Source organism: Podarcis pityusensis (assembly GCF_964106645.2).
Source record: "Podarcis pityusensis genome assembly, chromosome: 10".
In the NCBI taxonomy this organism is placed as follows: domain Eukaryota; kingdom Metazoa; phylum Chordata; class Lepidosauria; order Squamata; family Lacertidae; genus Podarcis; species Podarcis pityusensis.
The window spans coordinates 29,889,484-29,910,132 of NC_138035.1; the positions used below are offsets into that span (position 1 = coordinate 29,889,484).

Sequence of the window (20,649 nt, forward strand, 5' to 3'; positions counted from 1 at the left end):
GAAGCTCTCTATTAGTTGAACAGCCAACTAAAAATGCATTTTTTTAAAAAAAAGCATGCCCATTGTATTCAATGGGCCTCATCACTAGGGTTGCCATATTTCAAAAAGTAAAAACCAGGAAACCCGAAAGTTGTTTAGCTTTGTTGAGGCTTTTTCGGACGCGAATTCCAGGTCGTGTCCTCAAAAATCAAGACGTATGGCAGCCCTACTCATCACTCCAGGCGAATTGTGAGACCGCCTCTAAATTTAACTTGCTTGCTTTTATAAAAAATAAATAATAAGTAAATAAAAATATAGAAACAATGTGTTTTCCTGGCGCCGAATCAACCGATTCAAATCACCCTGGACGCTGAGGCTGGCTTTACTGGCCAGGCGCATTTTTGCCATGAATGCGCCCCACAAAGGTGACAGACCAACACGGAGAACGCCTTCAGACGTTACAGAACGGCTCCCACCGGCTCTCTCCCTTAGCCACGCCCTTTCCCGCCGTCGACCAATCAAACCGCGCCACCCATAACCCCGCCTCCGCGATAGCAACGCCCTATGGCAGCTATGCGCCCTTTCCTCTCTGTAAATTTTCAAACAAGGACACGGGACTCAGAGCGGAAGTTACTCCCTACGTCTCCCCCGCCCTGCCCTTCCCGTCTTTCTCGCGGAAGCCGTCGCGCTCCAATCAAAGGCCACCAACCACCTTGACACAAGCGGTGGCAAATCATAGACGCGCAGCTTGAGACGTTCTAGGCCCAGGCGTTATTCCTCTATGCTATCCCGTCAGCGGCTTCCGTGTTGTACCATAGAGATGAAAAACCAATCTCCAATATAGGACTTGAAAACCATTGTGTTTTCCTTTCTCTCGTCTAGGACTATCCCGGCCCTTATGCCAGGCTTCCGGCTCCGGTCGTTTCCGCCGCGGCCCAGGAAGTTTACGCTACTCGTAAACTCGTCATACGGATATCAACCACGCTCGGTGCCCATTTCACTTCCGCCCTCGGGGACGTTCTAGGCCCAGCCTGTCAACCTCAGTGACTCGGAGGAGGAAGCGGCGGACGGGGTTGTTGGTTTTTCTTTGGTTCTTTTTTTTAAAACCCCGCTCCCGGGGGCGCTCTAGCCCTCACTTCCGCGGCTGTCTATAGTTCCAAGAACGGCCCACTCTCTAGACTGTTCTCTGGAGCAGTTCCTTCTCTATGGCTCCGCGCCGCCGGAGCGGGAGGGCGGCAGGGACGTCGCGTCTTTAGCCGGGAGGCCGCGGCGGCGGCGGCGAGGGAAGGCCGGGAGCAGATGGAGCCTGGCATGGAGGCGGAGACGTTGGAGTCGAGGATCAGTGAGTGCGGGGGGGGAGGGGCCCCCTCGGGGATTTCTAGCCCCACCCGGAGCCGCAGGTGCTGGTCCTGAGGGGAATCGTTGCCCTGGGCCTAACGCTCACCGGGGAACGGAGCTCGGGAGCTCTGGGCCAGGTAGCAGCCCAGACGCCCCCCTTCTCGCTTTTGTTTCCTCGCGAATCGCCGGGATGCTTTGCTCCCCGGCCCCGACCCACACAGTTCGTAACGTGCGAATGTGCAGGCGTGTCCCAGGAATACGCACCCCAAGTAAAATGCTGTTGGATTCAGTAGGCTTGCTCTGCAGTCAAGCGCACCTAGAATTATTATTTTCCCCATTTCATTTCCAATTGGTAAACCGCCTTTTTACATTACCATACTCAAGGCGGTTTACACATGCACACAACAAAGATCACACACCTTATAACGATCTGATCCAGTGCAAAAAAAAAGGCATAATAAAAACATAACTTTCAAATGTGCGCAGCCACTGAGAGGGGAAGAGACGCCTCTCCTACCACACTCTTGTCAGCTCTGGTGGTAAAGTAGCAAGAGGTGCTTAAAATACATTCAGAGACATAGGCAATACCCAGTGAAGTCATACTTGAAAGTTAAGTCCACTGATCTCCCTGGTTCTGCACTTGAGTGTGAGTAAGACTGGATATCACCCATAATTTGCACTTGAATTGACAGGGAAAGAGACATTAGCTTGGGCTAACAATCGACCCCAAAATGAAGTGGACAGGTTTCATTTGGGGGCTATCTACTTTGAAGGTCTACATCCATTTCACACGAGAGTGAGTTCTGGTCTGTGAAAACTTCTGTCACAATATGGTTGTTGGTCTTTAAGCTGTATATCTTTTCTAGAGCTTCTTTCTGCCCCTTTTATTATCTATCCATACTGAGATCATTGTGTTATTCTGTTCTCCAAAGCAGCTTGATTAATGCTTTAGGATTAACCTAGTTGGTTGATCATTATAAAAAGGCATGTTGTTCTTCTTGTACCAGAAGATTGTTGATTAGGTATACCAAGATGAAAGCAAAATAACAAACAAACAAACAAACAAACCCCAGTGTAGTTATTTTGGCTATGGTGAGCATCTGGTCCTTAATGCAGCTTCATTTCACTTCATTTTTTTAACATGATACTTAATAATGTAAGCTGGTGAAAATGTGGGTATGTCATCTTCCCAAGAGCTGAGGAGCTAGACTGAACCACTCTATCCTCCAGTCCCAGATCTCATTCATGATCATATGAAGCTATCTAGATTGAGTCATACTGTGGATGGCACTCGCAGATCTTTTCTAATCCTGCTTTGAAAGAGCTTTCCAAGCAGTGGTGCTAGGGATTGAACGTGGGACTTTTTGCGTGCAAGACATGTGCTCCTTTCCTGAGTTATGAGCTCTTTCAGTTGCCTAATTCCCACTGTATGTCGTGGCATGCTTGCAGGAAACTGTCTTTTTTTAAACTTCCCTTTATGTGGGATACCGTTGGAAAACCACTCTGGGAAACTGTTGTTCCCCTTGCAGGTAAGATCTGCTCTTGACAGAAGTTTTTCTTTTCTTTATCAATTCAGATAGAGCTACCAACCCTCTGAACAAGGACCTGGAATGGGACAGCATTAATGCTTTCTGTGACCAGCTCAATAAGGAACTAGAGGGGTTAGTATACCTAATCTGTTGCCCTACAGATTATAGATAGATTAACTGTTTTGTCTGTGGATGCCACTCAAGAAGTAGCCTGAGTCACTCCAAATAACTGGTTAAATGAGGGGCTTCTAGAAAAGCATTCAGAAGAAGCATGTGGCTGCACCAGCACCCTGTTGTTTCTGCTCTTCTGGTTTTGTGTTTTGTCATCCCCCCCCCCCCCGGTCATTTGTACATTGATGTCCTAAGACTTTGGTTCATTTTCTTATTTTACATGAAACTGCATTTCCTCTCATTGGGATAACATTTGTGGGGGGTGTTAGATATTAAAAATGGGAACCTACTTCTTTGTGAAGTAGTCAGGTGTTGGGGGATGATGCAATGACAAATAGAAAAAGGAATTAGTTAAAGAAGACATGGTTTATTGGATGGGTATGCACAAAATCAGATCTGAAAAGGTTTGATGGCACAGTATGAATGCAGAGTTAGAGAAATACATTGTGTGGGGTAAACCTGTTTAAATGCTATGGGGATTTAGCAGATTGCAAAAAAGAATTGCTGTGCTGTGTGGGTGGGCTATAATAAACAGATAGTGTATAAGGAAATGGGAACATGGCACACCTCTCTTTGTCAGTAGTGAGTCAGGTTTCACAGTGTGGCCATTCTGGGTTACTGGAGTCTTTGACTAAGGTCTTGAATTAGGATTATGAATTCATCATGGGATAGACTATGCAGACCCCAGCCAGCATGGAAAGGGATGATGAGATTTGTAGTCCAGCATCACTTAGAGGGCACCATGTTGACTACACCTACTCTGGAGCAACAGAAAACAAATTTGACCTATAATCTGCTCAAATTACTACTGTTTCAAATTACTTCTAATGTATTTCAAATTACTGCTGCTACATATCTTCCAAACCTGAGACCTTGAAATTATGGTCTGGGAAACCACAGTAAATTACATAAAGCCTTTCAATAAAATGCCAAAACCGCTGATCTGTCAGGGGCAATTCCATTTCAGAAACCTAGGCAACCTCAGTTGCTTCAGATGCTGCTGCTGCCTGGCCTCTGGGGGCTGCCTAACAACAACTGCTAATGGGATCAGCTGAGCTAGGAGGGACAGGCAGAGACAGTGGCTGGGTGTCTTGGCTGCAAGCCCAATTCTGCTGTAGCTGGAGAGTGCTGTAAACCAAACTGCATCAAAAGTGTGCTGAAGCTGCTGGAGCTAATTGGACTGTGAAATAAAATGAACACGGGAGTAAAAGAAGGCATCCAACAGGTCCTACAAACTGCAGCACACACAGGAGTTAAAGCCAGACCATTTGCCCCAAGTGTTTTCACAACAAGATCTTTATCACAGCAGCAAGTCCTTCAGTAACCATTCCTGTGTCTTATCATTCAGCCCACCGCTTGCCACTCGACTTCTAGCCCACAAGATCCAGTCTCCACAAGAATGGGAAGCCATTCAGGCTCTTACGGTAAGAGGTTGTGAACCATTTCCTGCCAGTTTTAACTAAAGCAGGCGTGTGGAACGGTTGGCCCTCCCGATGTTGATGAACCAGAACTCCAGTCAGCCCTAGCAAGAATGGCCAATGGTCAGGGATGTTGTGGAGTTTTAGTTCAGCTGCAGTTGGAGGGCCAAAGGTTCCCCACACCTGGACTAAAGACTGGAAGGAGGGAGGTGAAGTTTCTGTGTGAATATCTCAGTCTGGGGTGTCATAACTACGTTTTGGATGCAGCCTTGGGCAGGGGTTGACCAAAGCTTAACACGAATCTATTTGAAGGCGGAGGCAGTTGGCTCAGGAGGGTTGATGAGTCCCCCCACTGTATAGCAGCAGGTCAGATAGTTTTGCCAGATGCTTTTGTTTTCTCATGGGATTCTCAGTATTTCGGAAGAGGCACTCTAGTCCCATTGTTTTCAGCACTTCAAGGACATAGCTGTCAACTTTTCCCTTTTTTTATTCCGAATAGGATTCCTCACAAGAAAAGGGAAAAGTTGACAGCTATGTTCAGGGATGATGTGGGGAGTGTTGGCCCAGAGGAGTGGTGAAAAACTTGCTCAAGCCAACAGCCTCCATTGAAACACTTTGGCAAGTTACAACTGATTTGTGTGGTTCTAGACACAGGATCAGTATAGAATTGGGGCTTGAATGGACCTGATGATTATGTACACTATGTACATCTCAATGAAAAATCAGATAAGAGAAACAAGTGAACCAACTCTCACATTGCAGGGAAGGAAGTTTTCCCAGTCCTCCCACTACTGCCTCCAAAGAGATTAAGAACAAATAGATTTCCTAGGCTAATTTCTGATCCTCAGATGGACAAACGTAAAGATCGTGAATAAAAAATCGTTTGCTTACGCCACACATGGTTTTTTGTCTTGGCTCTTCTATCCCAGTCTTTCATACACAACACTTCCCACGTGCTCATAAAGCCAGTGCTGTCCTATATAAAGTGGAAGAGGATCCCCCCACCCTTACATATTATTTAGGAAGTATTCTAGCCAGTTATGTTTTCCACCCTAATGAAGGTCTTTTCATCCATGACGTAAGTATTCTCTTCCATTATTTTACACCATGGAACCTGACTTCAGTCTCAATTTTTTGAACTGGTATTTTCTTGACAGTGGCTCTTGGACTATTTAAGAAGTAAATAAATTGAAAACAGTGCATACAAGGGCTAGTAATGGTACTTTTCTTGGACACACATTGAAGCATTGTAGAAGAGTTGTTTTAAGTCATAGTTATTGAGATGTAAACAGTTGTCTTATGTAAATAGTTGCATGATGAAAAAGTGAATCACAGCCAATATATATTTTTTCTCCACTTCTGTGATGTCTCACAAAGCATCCCATCTTTTGAATTTTATCTTCAGTGAGTAATTCTGGCATGATGGCGAGTGAGACAAGTACTTTTTCACAAGTCCAATTATTCTAGTCCTGCTCCTCTTCATACCACCTCTTTAGAGTCATGAGCCAGCTCCTTGAAGTCATGGGATTATTTTCTTTCAAAATATCTGAGCTCCTTTGAGAAACTGCATTTCTCTTGTTGAATGCTTCTTTACAACCATGACGACTAGGAACTTGCCTTGCCTGTGGCAATTGTGCATTACGGTTATGGCATATGGGATTTGTTCCCCATCCACACAAAACAGTTGCTTTAGATGGTTAGGAACAATAAAAGTGCTTATAATTAAATGAGCGGAAATGCTAAATAAATTGCCAAACAAAAATTAGGGTACTTAGAAATATCACATTAAAAAGAAATTCATAAACTCTCAATTTAAAAACATCTGAATAAAAATGCCTCAAATGGTGTTCTATTTAAAATGAAGTTTATAGTCACAACTGGAAAATCCCTGTTATTTCTTCCAGCCCCACTCCTTACATTCGTTTTGTAACATGAATTGAGGGGACTATGACCAGGGTGCCTTCTGCTGATGTGATAGAAGCTTTCGGATTCTAGCAAGAGTAAATGCAATTGGCACATAAGAGCTTGGGAAAGAGTAAATTCTCATCTGACTATTGACATGTGAAATATGGGATCAGGTGCCTAATAAGGATACTCTTGCAGCATTCAGTGTGTCTAATGAATTCTACTCACCTGTGCACACAGCAGCGGAGGAGGGCAGGATCTTTTGAGTCTCTGGGAACAGCAAACATTGATCAACACATGTCATTGACTGGTTATGTCATTATGCATGAAGGGAATGCAAGGATGATGGGAACAAACACCTGGAGGGCCGTAGGTTCCCTATGCCTGGGATAAGGAGATTCAGCCCCTACTCAGAGGTGTACCCCAGAGGTGTCAGGAAGTGGTGGCCAATTCTGCATTGAGTTCAGATGGGATTCCCTTTGATTATTTCCAGCCCTGTGAGATAGGGAAGGTAACTTGTGCAGGGAGCCACGTGGGAGCTTAAAATAGATCTCCAAGGGACCCTATTAATAGCTGGAGTAGATTTACTGGCTGGATTCAGCCAAACATCAATGTAAAGCACAATGATGAGGTTCACTGCTGTAAGTATGGGCATCAGGAGGACAAAATGATAAACAAGGTAGTACATTTTTTAAAAAACGGGAAGAAACGTGTGATGTCTTCTGGTACGTATACTTCATAGGGTGCTGTTTGTGCCCTGTTCTAAATAGCTTCCCAGCCCTCTGTTCTATTGCACCCTGAAGCAGGGAATGGGATTAGGGCCTCCTGGGGGTTAGATATCCGTGCTCACTCCCTGCTGTCTTGCCCATGCACAGGTGCTGGAGGCCTGTATGAAAAGCTGTGGCAAACGCTTCCATGACGAAGTAGGCAAGTTCCGCTTCCTTAACGAGCTCATCAAGGTGGTGTCGCCCAAGGTGAGTCCCATCAGTGGTGTGGCAGGAACAAGAGGGGTGGCGACATAGGCTTCATTAAAACAGCAAAGAAGAAACTGTTTTACGCCATGCAGACTTTTCAGCAGACTTAGATTCCAGAGCAGTAGAAGGCAATTTAGGGATATACATTGGCTTTATGGCAATAGCGTGGGAAATCCAGAGCTGCTTGACAGAATATGTCTTTTATTTGTTCCTTTGATTTGTGTCCTCACTCATGCTTACAGAAAGCCTCAGGTTGGCATTTGAATCCCCCTTCTCCCTTTGTGGGAATGCTGAAGTAGAGATCAGATTCCATTCTGCCAGCAGCTACAGATGGTTTGGTCTGGACTCCTTAACTTTCAAAATACAGCACAGGGGTAAATCCTCACTTTCCACTCCAACCAAGTACACGAAATGTCACCTTGAGCTTGTTACAAAGCTCTCTGGGACCACGGTGCAAGCCTTTCTCCCAGTGTAAATTCCTCCTCTAAGTCCCGTCATGTTTGATGTGGGTGTGTGCTTGTTTCCCTCAGTATCTAGGAAGCCGAACCCCAGAGAAAGTGAAATCCAAGATCTTGGAGCTGTTGTATAGTTGGACGTTGGGCCTGCCTCATGAAGTGAAGATTACAGAGGCCTATCAGATGCTGAAAAAACAAGGTGAGAGACCCTTTCTGAGCCCAGAGAATCCATGGCTTTCCTGCCCCCCCCCCCAGCTATGTGTTCTGATGCAGAAGAATGTAGCTTGTCAAGCTTTATTTATTTGTTTTTTACATTTTATTTCCCAACTTTGCCTCCAGGGAACTCAAGGTGATATACCTGGTTCTCTCCCCCCCCCCCCCATGTCACCTTCACAGCAGCCCTGTGAAGTAGGTTAGGTTGAGAAATTGTGACTTGCCCAATGTCACCTAGTGAGCTTTAGGTCTGATTAGGAGTTTGAACCCTGGTCTCTCAGGGGCTAGTCCAACCCTCTCTAACCACTACACCATATTGGTTAACGTTTTGGCATTTTTTAAAAAAATCATGAACTGCACATCAGCAGCACTGGAAGGATAGTATTAAGAACTGAACATTCCCTTGTCGTCGTTATTCCATAACAAAAACCATGAGAAATGCAGAGACCTTTAAGTTGGTAAAAACTGCTGTTTGCTTGCAGGGATTGTAAAATGTGACCCCAAGTTGCCGGACGATGCCCCCTTCCCGCTGCCTCCTCCCAGGCCAAAGAATGTCATCTTTGATGATGAAGAGAAGTCCAAGGTAAGTACTAAATAGATGACTTTAAACTTTTCTCATTTTTCTTGTTCATCCAAGATAGAGTTTTCCACTGGGGGAAATACTTCCAGGTGCAGAAGGAGCCTCTATCAGCCCCTTTAAATTTTCTCAGTTTCTTACCAGCTGCAGTTTGTTTCCCCTGCAGTAACAGGCAAAAGTCTCCTGCCAAAATGGTGGAATTTCCCTCTGTATTCCCTTTAAACATCTTAATTTCCTACTTTGTTGCTAAGAGACAATAATGTTATAGCAGGCTACCAAGCTAAATGTAAGCTACCAACCATGTGTGGTGGGTTCAAGAGACCTCTTGTTTTTGCTGCCTGCCTGGAACTACCAAACTAGGGGATCCTTAGGGTTCTGGCAGGTCCCAGTATATAGTTGTTGGACTAAGTGGTTACAAGCTGTAAGGCAGGGGTACAGAAATGCTCCCAGAGCAGCCTGTTTGCCCCTCAGGACTGCTTTCCTCTGATCTATGTGCCTTTGCAGATGCTGGCTCGCCTGCTCAAAAGCTCCCACCCTGAGGACCTCCGGGCTGCCAACAAACTTATCAAAGAGATGGTTCAGGAGGTAAGCTTTCCCCACTGAGAACAATTTCCACCTCCAGCTGTCAACCAGGTTTGTGCCGTTTTGTGCCATTCTGCTCTTTTCCAAGGGATCTTAGAGCAGAGTCGTATCCCCACGGCAACCCTGTGTCATAGTTCAGGTAGTGAGTTGCATATCTGTGCAGGGATTCGAACCCGGATTCCATTCTGTGTCAAGCCCTCTTGCCTGGAGATGTGTAGGTGTCTGGTGGGGAGATGGGAGGGTCCTTCATAGCTCTACTCTTGTCCCTCCGTCCACATTGGGTTGAGGGGAGGAGCAGTAAAATACCTGGCTGGAGCAGAGCAAGAAAATGGGTGGTGTGTTTTTACCTGTTCCTAGGTTGTCCTTTGCTGTTGTGCTGAGGGGTGGAGGGGGAAAGAGATTCTTGAGCTTCAGAAGTACAGTCTGCTGTTGTAAAAGGAGCTGTAATAGTTCTCTACAATGCAGCTGGGTAATGTTCCCCAGTCTCCAGGGTGTTGTGGCATTCTCCCAGCATGCAGCAGTGTTGGTGGTGTAAAACGGGAGGGTCTCAAATCACTGTCCAAACCAGAGTCCCTTCCAGGTGGCATTCCAGAAAGTGGGCCACTCATTCTGAGTTTTCCAGAGGGGTAAGGAAGAAACCCAGGCTGCTCTCACCCTTCCACTTCTTCCAGGACCAAAAGCGAATGGAGAAGATCTCCAAGAGGGTGAACGCCATTGAGGAGGTGAACAACAATGTGAAGCTCCTGACCGAGATGGTGAATAACTACAGCAAAGGGGAGACGACCGAGAGCAGCGAGGACCTAATGAAAGTAAGAAAGGAGCTGTCCTAGTTGTGGGAGCTTTTTACAGTGGTACCTCGGAAGTCAAACGGAATCTGTTCTGGAAGTCCGTTCAACTTCCAAAACGTTCGGAAACCAAGGTGCGGCTTCTGGTTGGCTGCAGGAAGCTCCAGCAGCCCATCGGAAGCCATGGAAGTTGTGTTGGACATTTGAGTTCCAAAGAACGTTCACAAACCAGAACACCACCTGGGTTTGCAGTGTTCGGGAGCCAAAACGTTTGACTCGCAAGGTGTTCAGGATCCAAGGTACAACTGTAGTTCCTTCAGCAGGACTTGGTGAAATTAATGATGATTTCAAATTGACACAAACCATAAATATCATCACAGGAATTTCAGAAACCTCCCCAAATACAAAACAATTGTGTTTTTAGACTGTATATCAGGAGTGGGGAGCAGGTTCCAGCTGGAGGTCTAGATCCTGACCATCCCCCACCCTCGCAGGCCATTTTGACAAGTGGGCAGGACCTGTCAATCCTGGCGTCACAGTGACATCAGGTGATCCAATGTAACAGATTTTCTTTGTGGGCATGAATTGAGTTCCACCTGCTGGGGAAGATCCTTTGCGTTGCTTGCTTGAATTCAGGTTGGCAGTGCAAAGGAATATTTGCACTGAAAGCAAGCCCTGCTTTGGATCTTGCTCTAACTGTTGATCTCAGCCGGGCTTGCTGTCCAGGGCCAGTCTGGTTCTTGCCACTGACAGCAAGTCTCCTTTGTCAAGGAGCAGCCAGAAGCATTTTTTAAGGTTCCCAGGTGTTCCTTGTGCCGTTTCTCTACCTGACCCACACGTGACATCACCTGCGATATCAGGTTTGGGGAGATGTGTGAGACTTGGGGGGAGGGGAACGAACTAGTGAGCCAAATTGCGATCCCTGCTGTATATAACTCCAAGAGAGCATATTATGAAACCGACTCTTTCCCCATTGCAGGAGCTGTACCAGCGTTGTGAGCGCATGAGGCCCATGCTTTTTCGGCTTGCTAGTGATACAGAGGACAACGATGAGGCACTAGGTAAAAGCAGTCTGCCACCTTAGATGGTGACAAGGGCCTTCCTATTCTTACCCATTCCCATTCCCACCCCCATCCCCCAGCTTCCCTACTTCCACCTCATGCTGAGCTGTTCAGGACAGGCTACTTGGATGGGTGGGTGGAGGTCCTTGAGAAAATATTCCAAATTTCAGAACTGGATAAGCGAAGACTGTACTTTAATTGCATCAGTAGACCCACCAGGATGACAATCTAACTCTCAGTAGCCATCTACATGCTTTTAGCAATGCGGTACATTCTTGTTGTGGAAAATCGAGTTTTAGGCTTCAACATTCACACACATTCTTGTTGAATAATGGGGTGCTGGGGCACCCTGTGATCATTATCTTTGTCCTCCTGTTGCAGCGGAAATTTTGCAAGCCAATGACAACCTGACGCAAGTGATCAACCTCTACAAGCAGCTTGTGAAAGGAGAGGAGATCAATGGTGAGACTGCGACTGGTTGTCTCCCAGGTAAGGAAGCCCAAGGAACTGACTGCCATAAAGGGAAGGTTTTGCTTTGTCCTTTCCAAAGCAAGAACCTGATCACGAAATATTGCCGAGTGAAATTGGTTGAGCATCCAAACTTGCAGTTACGGAAGTGGAAGGAGGAAGGTCTTGGCAATAGTGCTGGGTCAGCTGAGCAGAAAATATAGGAAACGGGGGATTGTGGAACAAGCATCTAACTAGCATAATTGACTTGCTTGCCTCTTCTCATAGGCAGCACTTCAGCACTTCTGGATCTATCCGGACTCGACATGCCAACCACAAGCCCCTCCTACCCAGCCTTACCAAGCTTCTCAGGTGGTGGCTCAGCAACTTCTGTGCCAGAGCAGACCAGCTCCGTCTCTCTGCTGGATGACGAGCTCATGTCATTAGGTGAGTCCAGGGAAACTCTGAAGCCACCGGGAAATGGAAAGTGTCTGGCATTCAAGGAGTACGCGGAATGGGGCTGGGGCAAAACGGGAAGATGTTTGTGATCATGAAATGTAAGGGGGAAACTGGTTAGTTTCTCCACCAAACCTGGTGGGAGTAGGGGAGGACCTCCTCCTCCAGTTTCTCTGCTGTACATATTTATTTAAAACACTACGCCTTCTGCCCTCCATAGAGCTCAACACCTTTAAAGACAAGGACAAAAACCACATATTAACAATCTAAAACAACTATTGCAGGGTAAGAGTGAAACAGGAGCAAGAAATAACAGAATACAACAGTAATCTTTAAAAACCCACCCACCCACCACCACCACCATTCTGTAAGAGAGCACCTCAGAGCCCAAGGAAGGCTCTACCAGTTTGCAGAAGGCCATTAAGGAAGATGAGAGGTGGCCTTCCCTGAAAGGGTGTTCCAAAGGCAAGATACAGTTTACAAACCTCTGCCTGGTCCTACGCTCTTTGGATTCTCCATTCTGGCATCATGGGATCTCCTTTATCTTTTTCTTCTCCTCTCTAGGGCTTAATGATCCAGCAACTCCCTCAGCCCAGGGTACAGATAACAGTGGCTGGAACAATTTTCAGGTAAGGGCTTGGTTTTTAGAAAATATTAATTTCTTTTAAAGAGAATTCAGAACCCTTTTGGGATGGGAGAAGAACTGCAGCTGATGCTGCAGGTTTTTCAAGGAGGAAAGAAGGTCACCTGTAAGGCCAAACTGTTCATTTTCTCCACTGAATTTGTCCTATGAAACCTGCACGTGGATGATCACAACTGAAGATTGCATGTGTGTATTCTGAAGAACTGAAACTGACTATATTCCCACAGCATGTGTACAAGGGCTGGTGGTGGGGAAACATGCATACATGCATACAATCATTGAATATGGCAATCTGTGTGTGCATGTGGTTTCTATGTAGAAGTAACGTATGAAGGAAATGCTGTAAATTCTGAGGTAGTTCTCATCATCTACTACCACTTCAGGATGTTGGCTCTTCAACTTGGAATGGGGGGAACTTTCAGTCGGACTAGAACAAAGCTCCATTGCACATGAAAACCAATCTCCCTGCTCCTAGTGGTCTTTGTGAGAGGAAGGGGAAGTCCTGCTTTCTTGGAGTGGAGAGAAAAGGATTGAAGTAGCTTGAGGCTGCAGCTTCCCTTCATCATATGAAGGCTAAGTCTCCAGCAAATGGAGAGTTGCCTCTTATTTTTGTGGGTGAACAGGCATTTCCCTCTATTGCTTGAGAGTGCACATTAATCTCCGACTGCTGTATTGTTGGTATGTATGGGACCTCCTTTTTAGCTCCATGCCTCAGCGCCAAACCTTGTAGTAATAACATTCCCATCATCCCCATCATTCCTTGAGTGGTGCTGTCAGTGTGGGGCTTGTGCAAGTCTGCTCTGTGGAAATGTACAAACTTGCAAACCACTGCAGTCCTTCCAGCTGCGTTCTGAAGCAGGATCACAGTAGTTTGCCAGAGCTGTCATCGTGTGTCAAAGGCCATGTGTTGAACTGTGTTCTTTGTACTGGGTGGTAATATCGCTGATCTCCCTGCCAAGGGGTTTTGCTTCACTTTGCTTGCTCTTGGTTGCCTTGCTGTTAGTTCTTCTCTTTCCACTGCAGTCTTCTGACAGCCCTGAACTTGGCGCGCCCCCAGTCCCACCCACCCCAGCGGGGAAAGCTGATGCTGGACCACCTGCTACGACACCTCCTGCTGCCGCCAGCGGCATGGATGACCTGGATCTGCTGGGCAAGACTTTGATGCAACAGTCTCTTCCCCCAGAGTCTCTGCAAGTCAGATGGTAGGAAGCAAGGTGGGGAAGGGCTGGCTATGAGGAGGGAGAGCAGCTTCTGGCTGAAGTGGAAGCCCGTCTTCCTGCTCCTTCTCTCAACAGCTTGTGTCTCTCTTGCCCACTTTGCAGGGAGAAGCAGCCCCCGCCACGGTTGACACTGCGCGACCTCCAAAACAAGAGCACTTCCAGCCCAGCTGTGAGCACCAGCAGCGCCCTGCCTCTCTTCCCGAGCCTCTCTTCAAACCCTCCTGCCCCCTTGCCCCTGTCCTCCGAGCAGCCAGCACCTGCCGCAGTCCCTCGGGGGCCCCCAACACCTTCTGGAGCCACGCTCCCCACAGCGGGTCTCCCTGCTTCCACATCCCCCCTGGAAATCTCACTGACAAACGTCACGGTGCCTCTGGAATCCATCAAACCAAGTGAGTCTGGGCAGAGGTGGAGGGTGGCCTTACCCTGGGACAGGTGGCTTGGCTCAGCTGCTTGAGATACTTGGGGCTATTCATTCTGCAAGCACCTTTTCTCTCAGATGGGTGGAAGGGGCTTGATCTTCGCCAGGGTGGGTTGATGAAGCTTACCTCCCAGCAAGGTGTTGGACTCCAGGATGCAAGGTGGTGGCTCTCCTAGGTTCTTCTCAGCTCTCTGATGGACTGGTAGGAAAGAGCACATATGCAGGAAGCCGCCATGTGTTGAAACCCTTCTTGTGAATAAGTCTCAGCCCAAGAAGGTCTTCTGCACCTGTTGCGAAGCATCTTCACTTGCCCCGACTTTTAGAGGCTAAGTGTTAGCTGGGAGCAGGGCCGTCTTTAGCATATGTGCTGCCGGGGTGCAAAGATCTGCCCAGCGCCCCCAAATTTAGTTTAGCGAAACACCAGTCGTGTCAGAGGTGCCGCTGCACAGCAGCTCAATACAATATGGAACATAATATTTTGATGTAAGAGTTCATTTCGCATGCACGGCACTGTTGTGAATGACAAGGGCCATCGTTGAGTCTGACAAGTACCGCCGTTGTGAATGATAGGCACCGCAGCTAGTGCAACGTGTCTTTAGTAAATGAGCGCACAAAGCCGAAAGTCCTTTAGTGAAATGGTAGGTATACATTTTGGTAATACCTAGGTATATATGTATTTTGTTTTTCTAGCTTACTCAAAATTATTTATTATTTCATAACAGGTAGATAGTTAAGAGCTTAGTCGGCTTCAGCGGCGAGCACCTGGTCTCCCCCCCCCCCCGAATTCAGCACCCGGGTGCCCTGCACTGCTTGCACCCCGGGGTAAAGACGGCCCTGGCTGGGAGGAGATTGTGGTGAAGGACTTATGATCTGCTTTTCAGTATTGAAATTGATGTGTCTTTGCCTCTTTACAAATCTGTTGTTGCCAGCCTTTGCTGCATCTGAGAAAGGATGCACTATTAACTCAAACAGCATTAAACAAGGAGATTGAGTTACAAGCTGTTCTCAGCCTTGTTAGGGCTCTAGAGGGCGCCTGTGGCAGACCAGTGGGTCAATGCGTCTGGCAGCTAACCAGAAGGTTGGTGGCTTGAGCCCACCCAGGGACAACTGGGGGCAGAATTCCCTCATTGCAGGGAGATGGACTAGAAGACCCTTGGGGTCCCTTCCAACTCTACAATTCTATGATTCAAATGTTATAATGCCCAGCATGTAATTGCATTTAGCCAGTGAGTGAATTGTTTGCTTCTGTGGAATGAACCAATCCTCTCTTTTCTGTTTTGTGGTTCTCCTGGTATGTCTTTGCTCCAGGCAACATCCTGCCGGTGACAGTGTATGACCAGCATGGATTCCGCGTCCTTTTCCACTTTGCCAAGGACTCCCTGCCTGACCGGCCTGATGTGCTAGTAGTGGTCATCTCCATGCTCAGCACAGCCCCCTTGCCCATTAGGAACATCATCTTTCAGTCTGCCGTCCCCAAGGTATTTTATTGACTTACTTCATTCATATCCTGACTTCCTTTCGGTGCAGGATGCAAAGCAACTCACAGCATGAATTAAAAAAGATGCAACCAAAACCACAGATAAATATCACTAAAAGCAATTTTAAAAAGCAACTTATTATAAGCAGGTTCTAGTGCAACACACTAACCACTACTCCACACTGCTTTGAGAAGGTGGAGGAAGACAGCAGGCCTGCAACCCTTCCCAGGGCCCCATGAACACTACCTGTGCAATCTTCATACATTCCTCTTGCCTCCATTTTTGATAACTTAGGAGTGGGAGGCGGTGTAGCTCTGTGGTAATAACCATGCTTTATTTTCAGAAGGTCTCAGGTTCTCCTGACATCTCCTGGCATCTCCGGTTAAAAGGATCTTGAAATATCAGAGCTAAAATGGGGAAGATTCTGCCTGAGACCTTGGGGTCCTGCTGCCAGTTGAAAAAAGATGTCCATGGGCTTTGTCTGCCAGTGGTCTGTTTTATACAAGACGATTTCAAATTTTGGCCCAGCGGTCATTTGCTGCCAACCCCCATGCCAGCGGTGTGGGACCAGCGTTGGGCTTCAATTCCCATCATCCTCAGCCAGCATGGCCAGTGGTCAGGAATGCGGATGGCAGGAAATTGTAGTCCAGCATCATCTCAAGGGTTGTGGGTCTGAGACCCACATTGGGCAAAAAGATTCTTTGCATTGCAGGGTGTTGTGTCTCTTGCAACTGTACAGTTCTATGATTCTATGTACTCAGTTGTATATTGGCACTTGTACTGTAAAGTTTAGCTGTATTTGGAACACCAAATGTGAGGACCCTGCCCCCTAAAACAGTCAAAGATCGGGAAAAGTATTGGTCCGGTTTACATTTCCTGCCGTCTACTGTGAAAAAGAAAGAGCCAGGTTTCTTAAATCCTGAGCCCAAAGCACCCAGATTATTGCATTAAATCAAGGTTCTGGCACTAGGGGGAGCTGTTTTCACAGCAGCGTAGATGGAGACGCAATGTGGAAGACTCTAACCAGGTGACCTTTCCATCTTGGCTGCTTAGAAGCAGGTTTATGAGATTCTCCAGTTTGTGCTCTTTGACAGCTTCAGGTCAGTCACTGAATCCTCCTAATGCACTCTCGTTTCTGTAGGTGATGAAAGTGAAGCTGCAGCCACCCTCGGGGACAGAGCTCCCGGCATTCAACCCTATTGTGCCCCCCACTGCAATCACCCAGGTCCTCCTGCTTGCTAACCCACAGAAGGTAATGGCACCTCGGCAGAGGGGTAGGGTGGGTGGCATTTCTTCTCCTATCAGCGTCAAACTGCTAATGCCCTGCCAGCATTTTTTCTTCCCCCTCCCTCCTTTATTAAGAGCCCTGCGGGGTCAGGGCAGTTGTGCTTCGAGTCCGCCACCTTTTTCCCAGATGCCTTTAGGAAACCCTCAAGCACGACCCCCTGAGTGCAAGAGGCACCCCCTAAGAAGAGAAACCTCATCTGTTGCTCATCTTTCCCTCTGTCCAGGAGAAAGTAAGACTACGATACAAGCTGACCTTCACCATGGCCGACCGAACCTACAATGAAATGGGCGACGTGGACCAGTTCCCCCCTCCAGAGTCATGGGGCGACCTTTAGTTGCTGCCGCCGCCGCCGCCGCTGCACTGCGTCTGGCTTCAAAGGATCCTGCCGCCTCTAGGACAAGAGCTTTCCCAGAGCTGGCTGGCCCTCAGACCAAGCTCTCAGACTGGAATGGCTGGCAGCTGGCCGTAGGCTGTGTGTGGAGGACAGTGGGCCGAGGGGAGGCCTGCTGGGGTTGGTGGGGGCAGGGCTGGTTGAGTGAGTTGTTCTCCGTTCTTCTAACTTGGTTTCTGAGCCCCCTCCTCTCACCTTGCTCTCCCGGCGCTTGCTTTTCTCCCCACGGAAGAGGGCGGTCACGATCAGCTCCGAGAAGTCCGGGGAGAGACTCCTGGGACCGTTTCTCCTCCTCTTTCCTGCTTAAGGTTATGTTGGACCTGACCCCCCTTCCCAACCTTCAGCTCTTTTCACACTCCACCCTGTCCACACACAAGCTTGATACTTGGGAGCGATGCCCCTCGCTCTGCTTCCCTGTGTCACAACACGAAGCTGGGCTGGGGTCTCAGATGGGGCAAAAGGCACCACCGTTTTGCCACCGGAGGCCTAGTTGTTGGCGCCTGTTCACGACTCTGCTGGCAAAACAGCCTTGACACAACAGGAGGGTGTTTGGGTCTGTTTTGCTCACGAGGCCTTTCCTTCACCCTGGGCTGGATCATGGCCGTGGGCTAACGCTCCCCATGCTGAATGAGCCACCAGTGAGCCGAGTCTGACTCAGCTAATGGGATGGGCGAGGAGGAAAGCGGGTAGCGTGCCTCGTCTATTATGCCTTACGTTCAAAGGGTTGGTAGTTGCGGCCTGTTGTGCAGCTGCAAGGGAGGGGTCATAGTCCACACTCTCCTCTCCTTTCTGGGAGAGGAAGCCGACAATACCAAGAGGCTGCCTACAGGGTGAAGAGGGGCCCACTATATTGCCTGTGTGGCACTGTGGAGCTCCTGCATTTCACAGCTAAATATGGCACAGGCCTGGTACTCGGGAGGAGGGCGCTGAGGAGGAAAGAGTTGCCATAACAATGTCTGGTTCCCCACAGACCTTTGCCAGCTGAAGCTGCCCCTCTTCTCCCGCCCACCAACTGGTGTGCTCACAGGATTTGGGCTAGGAAGCACCCACTCTGACTGACTTGAGTTCTCAAGCCTGAGTGGGAGTGAGGCCTCAGCAAGTTACTGAACAGGCTGCTCCCCGGCAGGTGGACTTGAGCTTAACGGTTGAGAGCAGTGGGTGGGATTGTGAAGAACGATGTTTTGCCCAGGGTGCTTACGTCCCTGTTTCTGACAACAATTATCTCCTTTTGGTAGGAAAGCCTTTCTGAAGTGGGGTTCTGCTGTGACTGGATACTTTTACTTTCTGGTCTCTCTTTCAGGGTTCTCTTTGGCCCCTTTCTAGATTCGGTTTGGTTTGGTTCTTGAAACAGGCTTGTATATATATTTTTGGTGAAAATTCTGCCTATGGAAAAGAACTTTAAAATAGACTCTGTGTGAAATCTGCTGTATTAATGGGAAATAAAACAATTTCTTTCCTGAAGCGCATTAGTCAGGACTTGATTGGAAGGGCACGAGGATCCCATGCTCTGCTTATCTCTCACTTGCAGGCCTTTGTCTTTTCTCCACTTAACCCTGTCTTGATCCTCACTACCTTAGACACGGTCACTACTGTGTGTACTCTGTGCTTTTAAAAAACCCCATCAAAATACTATTTTGAGAAAAGCTGAATTCTGTGCTCTATATTATGCAAATACGCTTGTTTTTTATTTGTTTTACTCTACCCCTCCTAGTTGTAAGGGCACAGAAGTTTTACTCTGCTTTGGCAGCACTGTCTGCCTAATTCTAAATGTTTTGTCTTGAGGGCTAGGAAATTGCTTTTTTAAAAAGTCGAAATTCTCAAGATACTAACATGCACGCCCAGTTCCCAATTCTAGACTTGGATCTGTAAGCACGGAATACGCACAGCTCAGTCTGTAGTTCCACACCTGTAAATGGTCAACTTCAAGAAATACTCCGGAAGTTGTTGGAAGTAAAAATTGTGCATCACTTAGTAACCCCCCCCCCCCCAATATTAACCCTGTTCATCTCGGAAATGGAAAATGAGACCACTTTTTCTGTTACGTTTTGCAATCGAGGAAGTGCTGCAATAATCAGTGACTTCAGGTGCTTTAATTGTTTAGACTGGATAATTGCATATGTTCCGGTCAGGACAAAGAGGTTTTAGATGCCTGCAGTGACTGTGCCCTGGAACATTTGGTCATGAAACTGACTAGAGGGGATGGAACCCTTAACTTAAGGGGCACCCAAGACCTGGTGCAAGATGTAAACGTTGAACCATTTGCAAAACAAAAACCCTGCTAATATAATGTAGTTGTACAAATCTACATTCTGGTTGCCTCACCTTAAAAAGGATCCTTGTGGAGCTGGGAAGGGCAACCGAAGTCACTTGAGGGGCTGAAGCAACTCTCCTATAGGAAAGGAGATGATCTTTGGGCCTTCTTAGGTTAGAAAAAAAGGCAAGGGGACATGATAGAGGTGTATAAGACTATGCAAAGTGTGGGGAAGCGGATAAAAAGAAGTTTTTCTCCCTCTCATAACGCACGAACTCAGGGACATCCAATGAAGCTGAATGTTGCTGAAAGATTGAAGACGGGGGGGGGGGACGCAACACATAGTTAAACTACAGCATTCGCTCCCACAAAAGGTAGTGATGGTCACCAACTGGGATGTCTTTAAAAGAGGATTAGACAAATCCATGGAGGATCAGGTTATTGATAGCCACCAGCCATGATGGCTGGAGTCCACTTACCATATTGGAGGTGCTGTTGGTAGAGCATGGGACTCTTAATCTCAGGGTCATGGGTTTGAGTCCCACATACCTGCATTGCAGGGGGTTGGACTAGATGACCCTTGTGGTCCCTTCCAACGCTAAAGTTCTATGATTCTGAATACCAGTTGCTGACAATCACGGGTGGATGGAGTGCTGCTGCTGGCGGCTTTCTACAAGCATCTGGTTGGCCACTGTGAGGTCAGAAGGCTGGATTAGAGGGGCCATTTATCTTTTTAGAGGACTCTGAGCCCCAGCAACCATTTCCAGTCATCCCGGCTTCTGTTCCTCTATCTCAATTCCTGTTTCAGTGCCAGGAACATCCATGTGACATTAAGATACAAATATGGCAACCACCGTTGGCTCCTTGTTTTTGTTAGGGTTGCGATGGTGCGATGATCTCCTCAAGAGCCAGGCTATTTCTGCATTTGTGGAGGCGTGGAATTGCTACCAAAGCTAACCAAGGCATTAACTCTGGAAAATGTCACCTCTTCCTCCTCTTCCTCCTGCCGGCAAGCTTGGTCTCAGCTCAAACTTGTGGGCTTGTCGTTTGTGGCTGCGTCTGCTGTGTGC

At 47.5% G+C, this 20,649-nt stretch overlaps 1 protein-coding gene and 1 long non-coding RNA gene across 2 annotated transcripts in view; both read left to right on the top strand.

The window, feature by feature from the left end:
• The window catches only part of LOC308457739, a 515,363-nt gene that overhangs the window by 493,615 nt on the left and 1,099 nt on the right, over nucleotides 1-20,649 (top strand). The window lies entirely within an intron of this gene.
• GGA1 (golgi associated, gamma adaptin ear containing, ARF binding protein 1) lies at nucleotides 793-18,789 on the top strand. Its single transcript, XM_080971704.1, has 17 exons — nucleotides 793-1,321; nucleotides 2,894-2,978; nucleotides 4,366-4,441; nucleotides 7,216-7,314; nucleotides 7,845-7,968; nucleotides 8,465-8,565; nucleotides 9,064-9,144; nucleotides 9,813-9,950; nucleotides 10,906-10,987; nucleotides 11,369-11,476; nucleotides 11,723-11,881; nucleotides 12,455-12,519; nucleotides 13,557-13,735; nucleotides 13,856-14,142; nucleotides 15,480-15,649; nucleotides 16,791-16,901; nucleotides 17,161-18,789. The coding sequence occupies exons 1-17, from the start codon at nucleotides 1,279-1,281 to the stop codon at nucleotides 17,269-17,271; spliced, it is 2,019 nt and encodes a 672-aa protein (XP_080827830.1). The 5' UTR covers nucleotides 793-1,278; the 3' UTR covers nucleotides 17,272-18,789.

Bases quoted from the DNA above. Each gene is read 5' to 3' on its own strand.
- GGA1 (XM_080971704.1), top strand. From the start codon at position 1,279: ATGGAGCCTGGCATGGAGGCGGAGACGTTGGAGTCGAGGATCA. The intron at 4,442-7,215 runs GTAAGAGGTTGT...GCCCATGCACAG, and splicing joins AAGCCATTCAGGCTCTTACG to GTGCTGGAGGCCTGTATGAA. The intron at 13,736-13,855 runs GTAGGAAGCAAG...CCCACTTTGCAG, and splicing joins GAGTCTCTGCAAGTCAGATG to GGAGAAGCAGCCCCCGCCAC.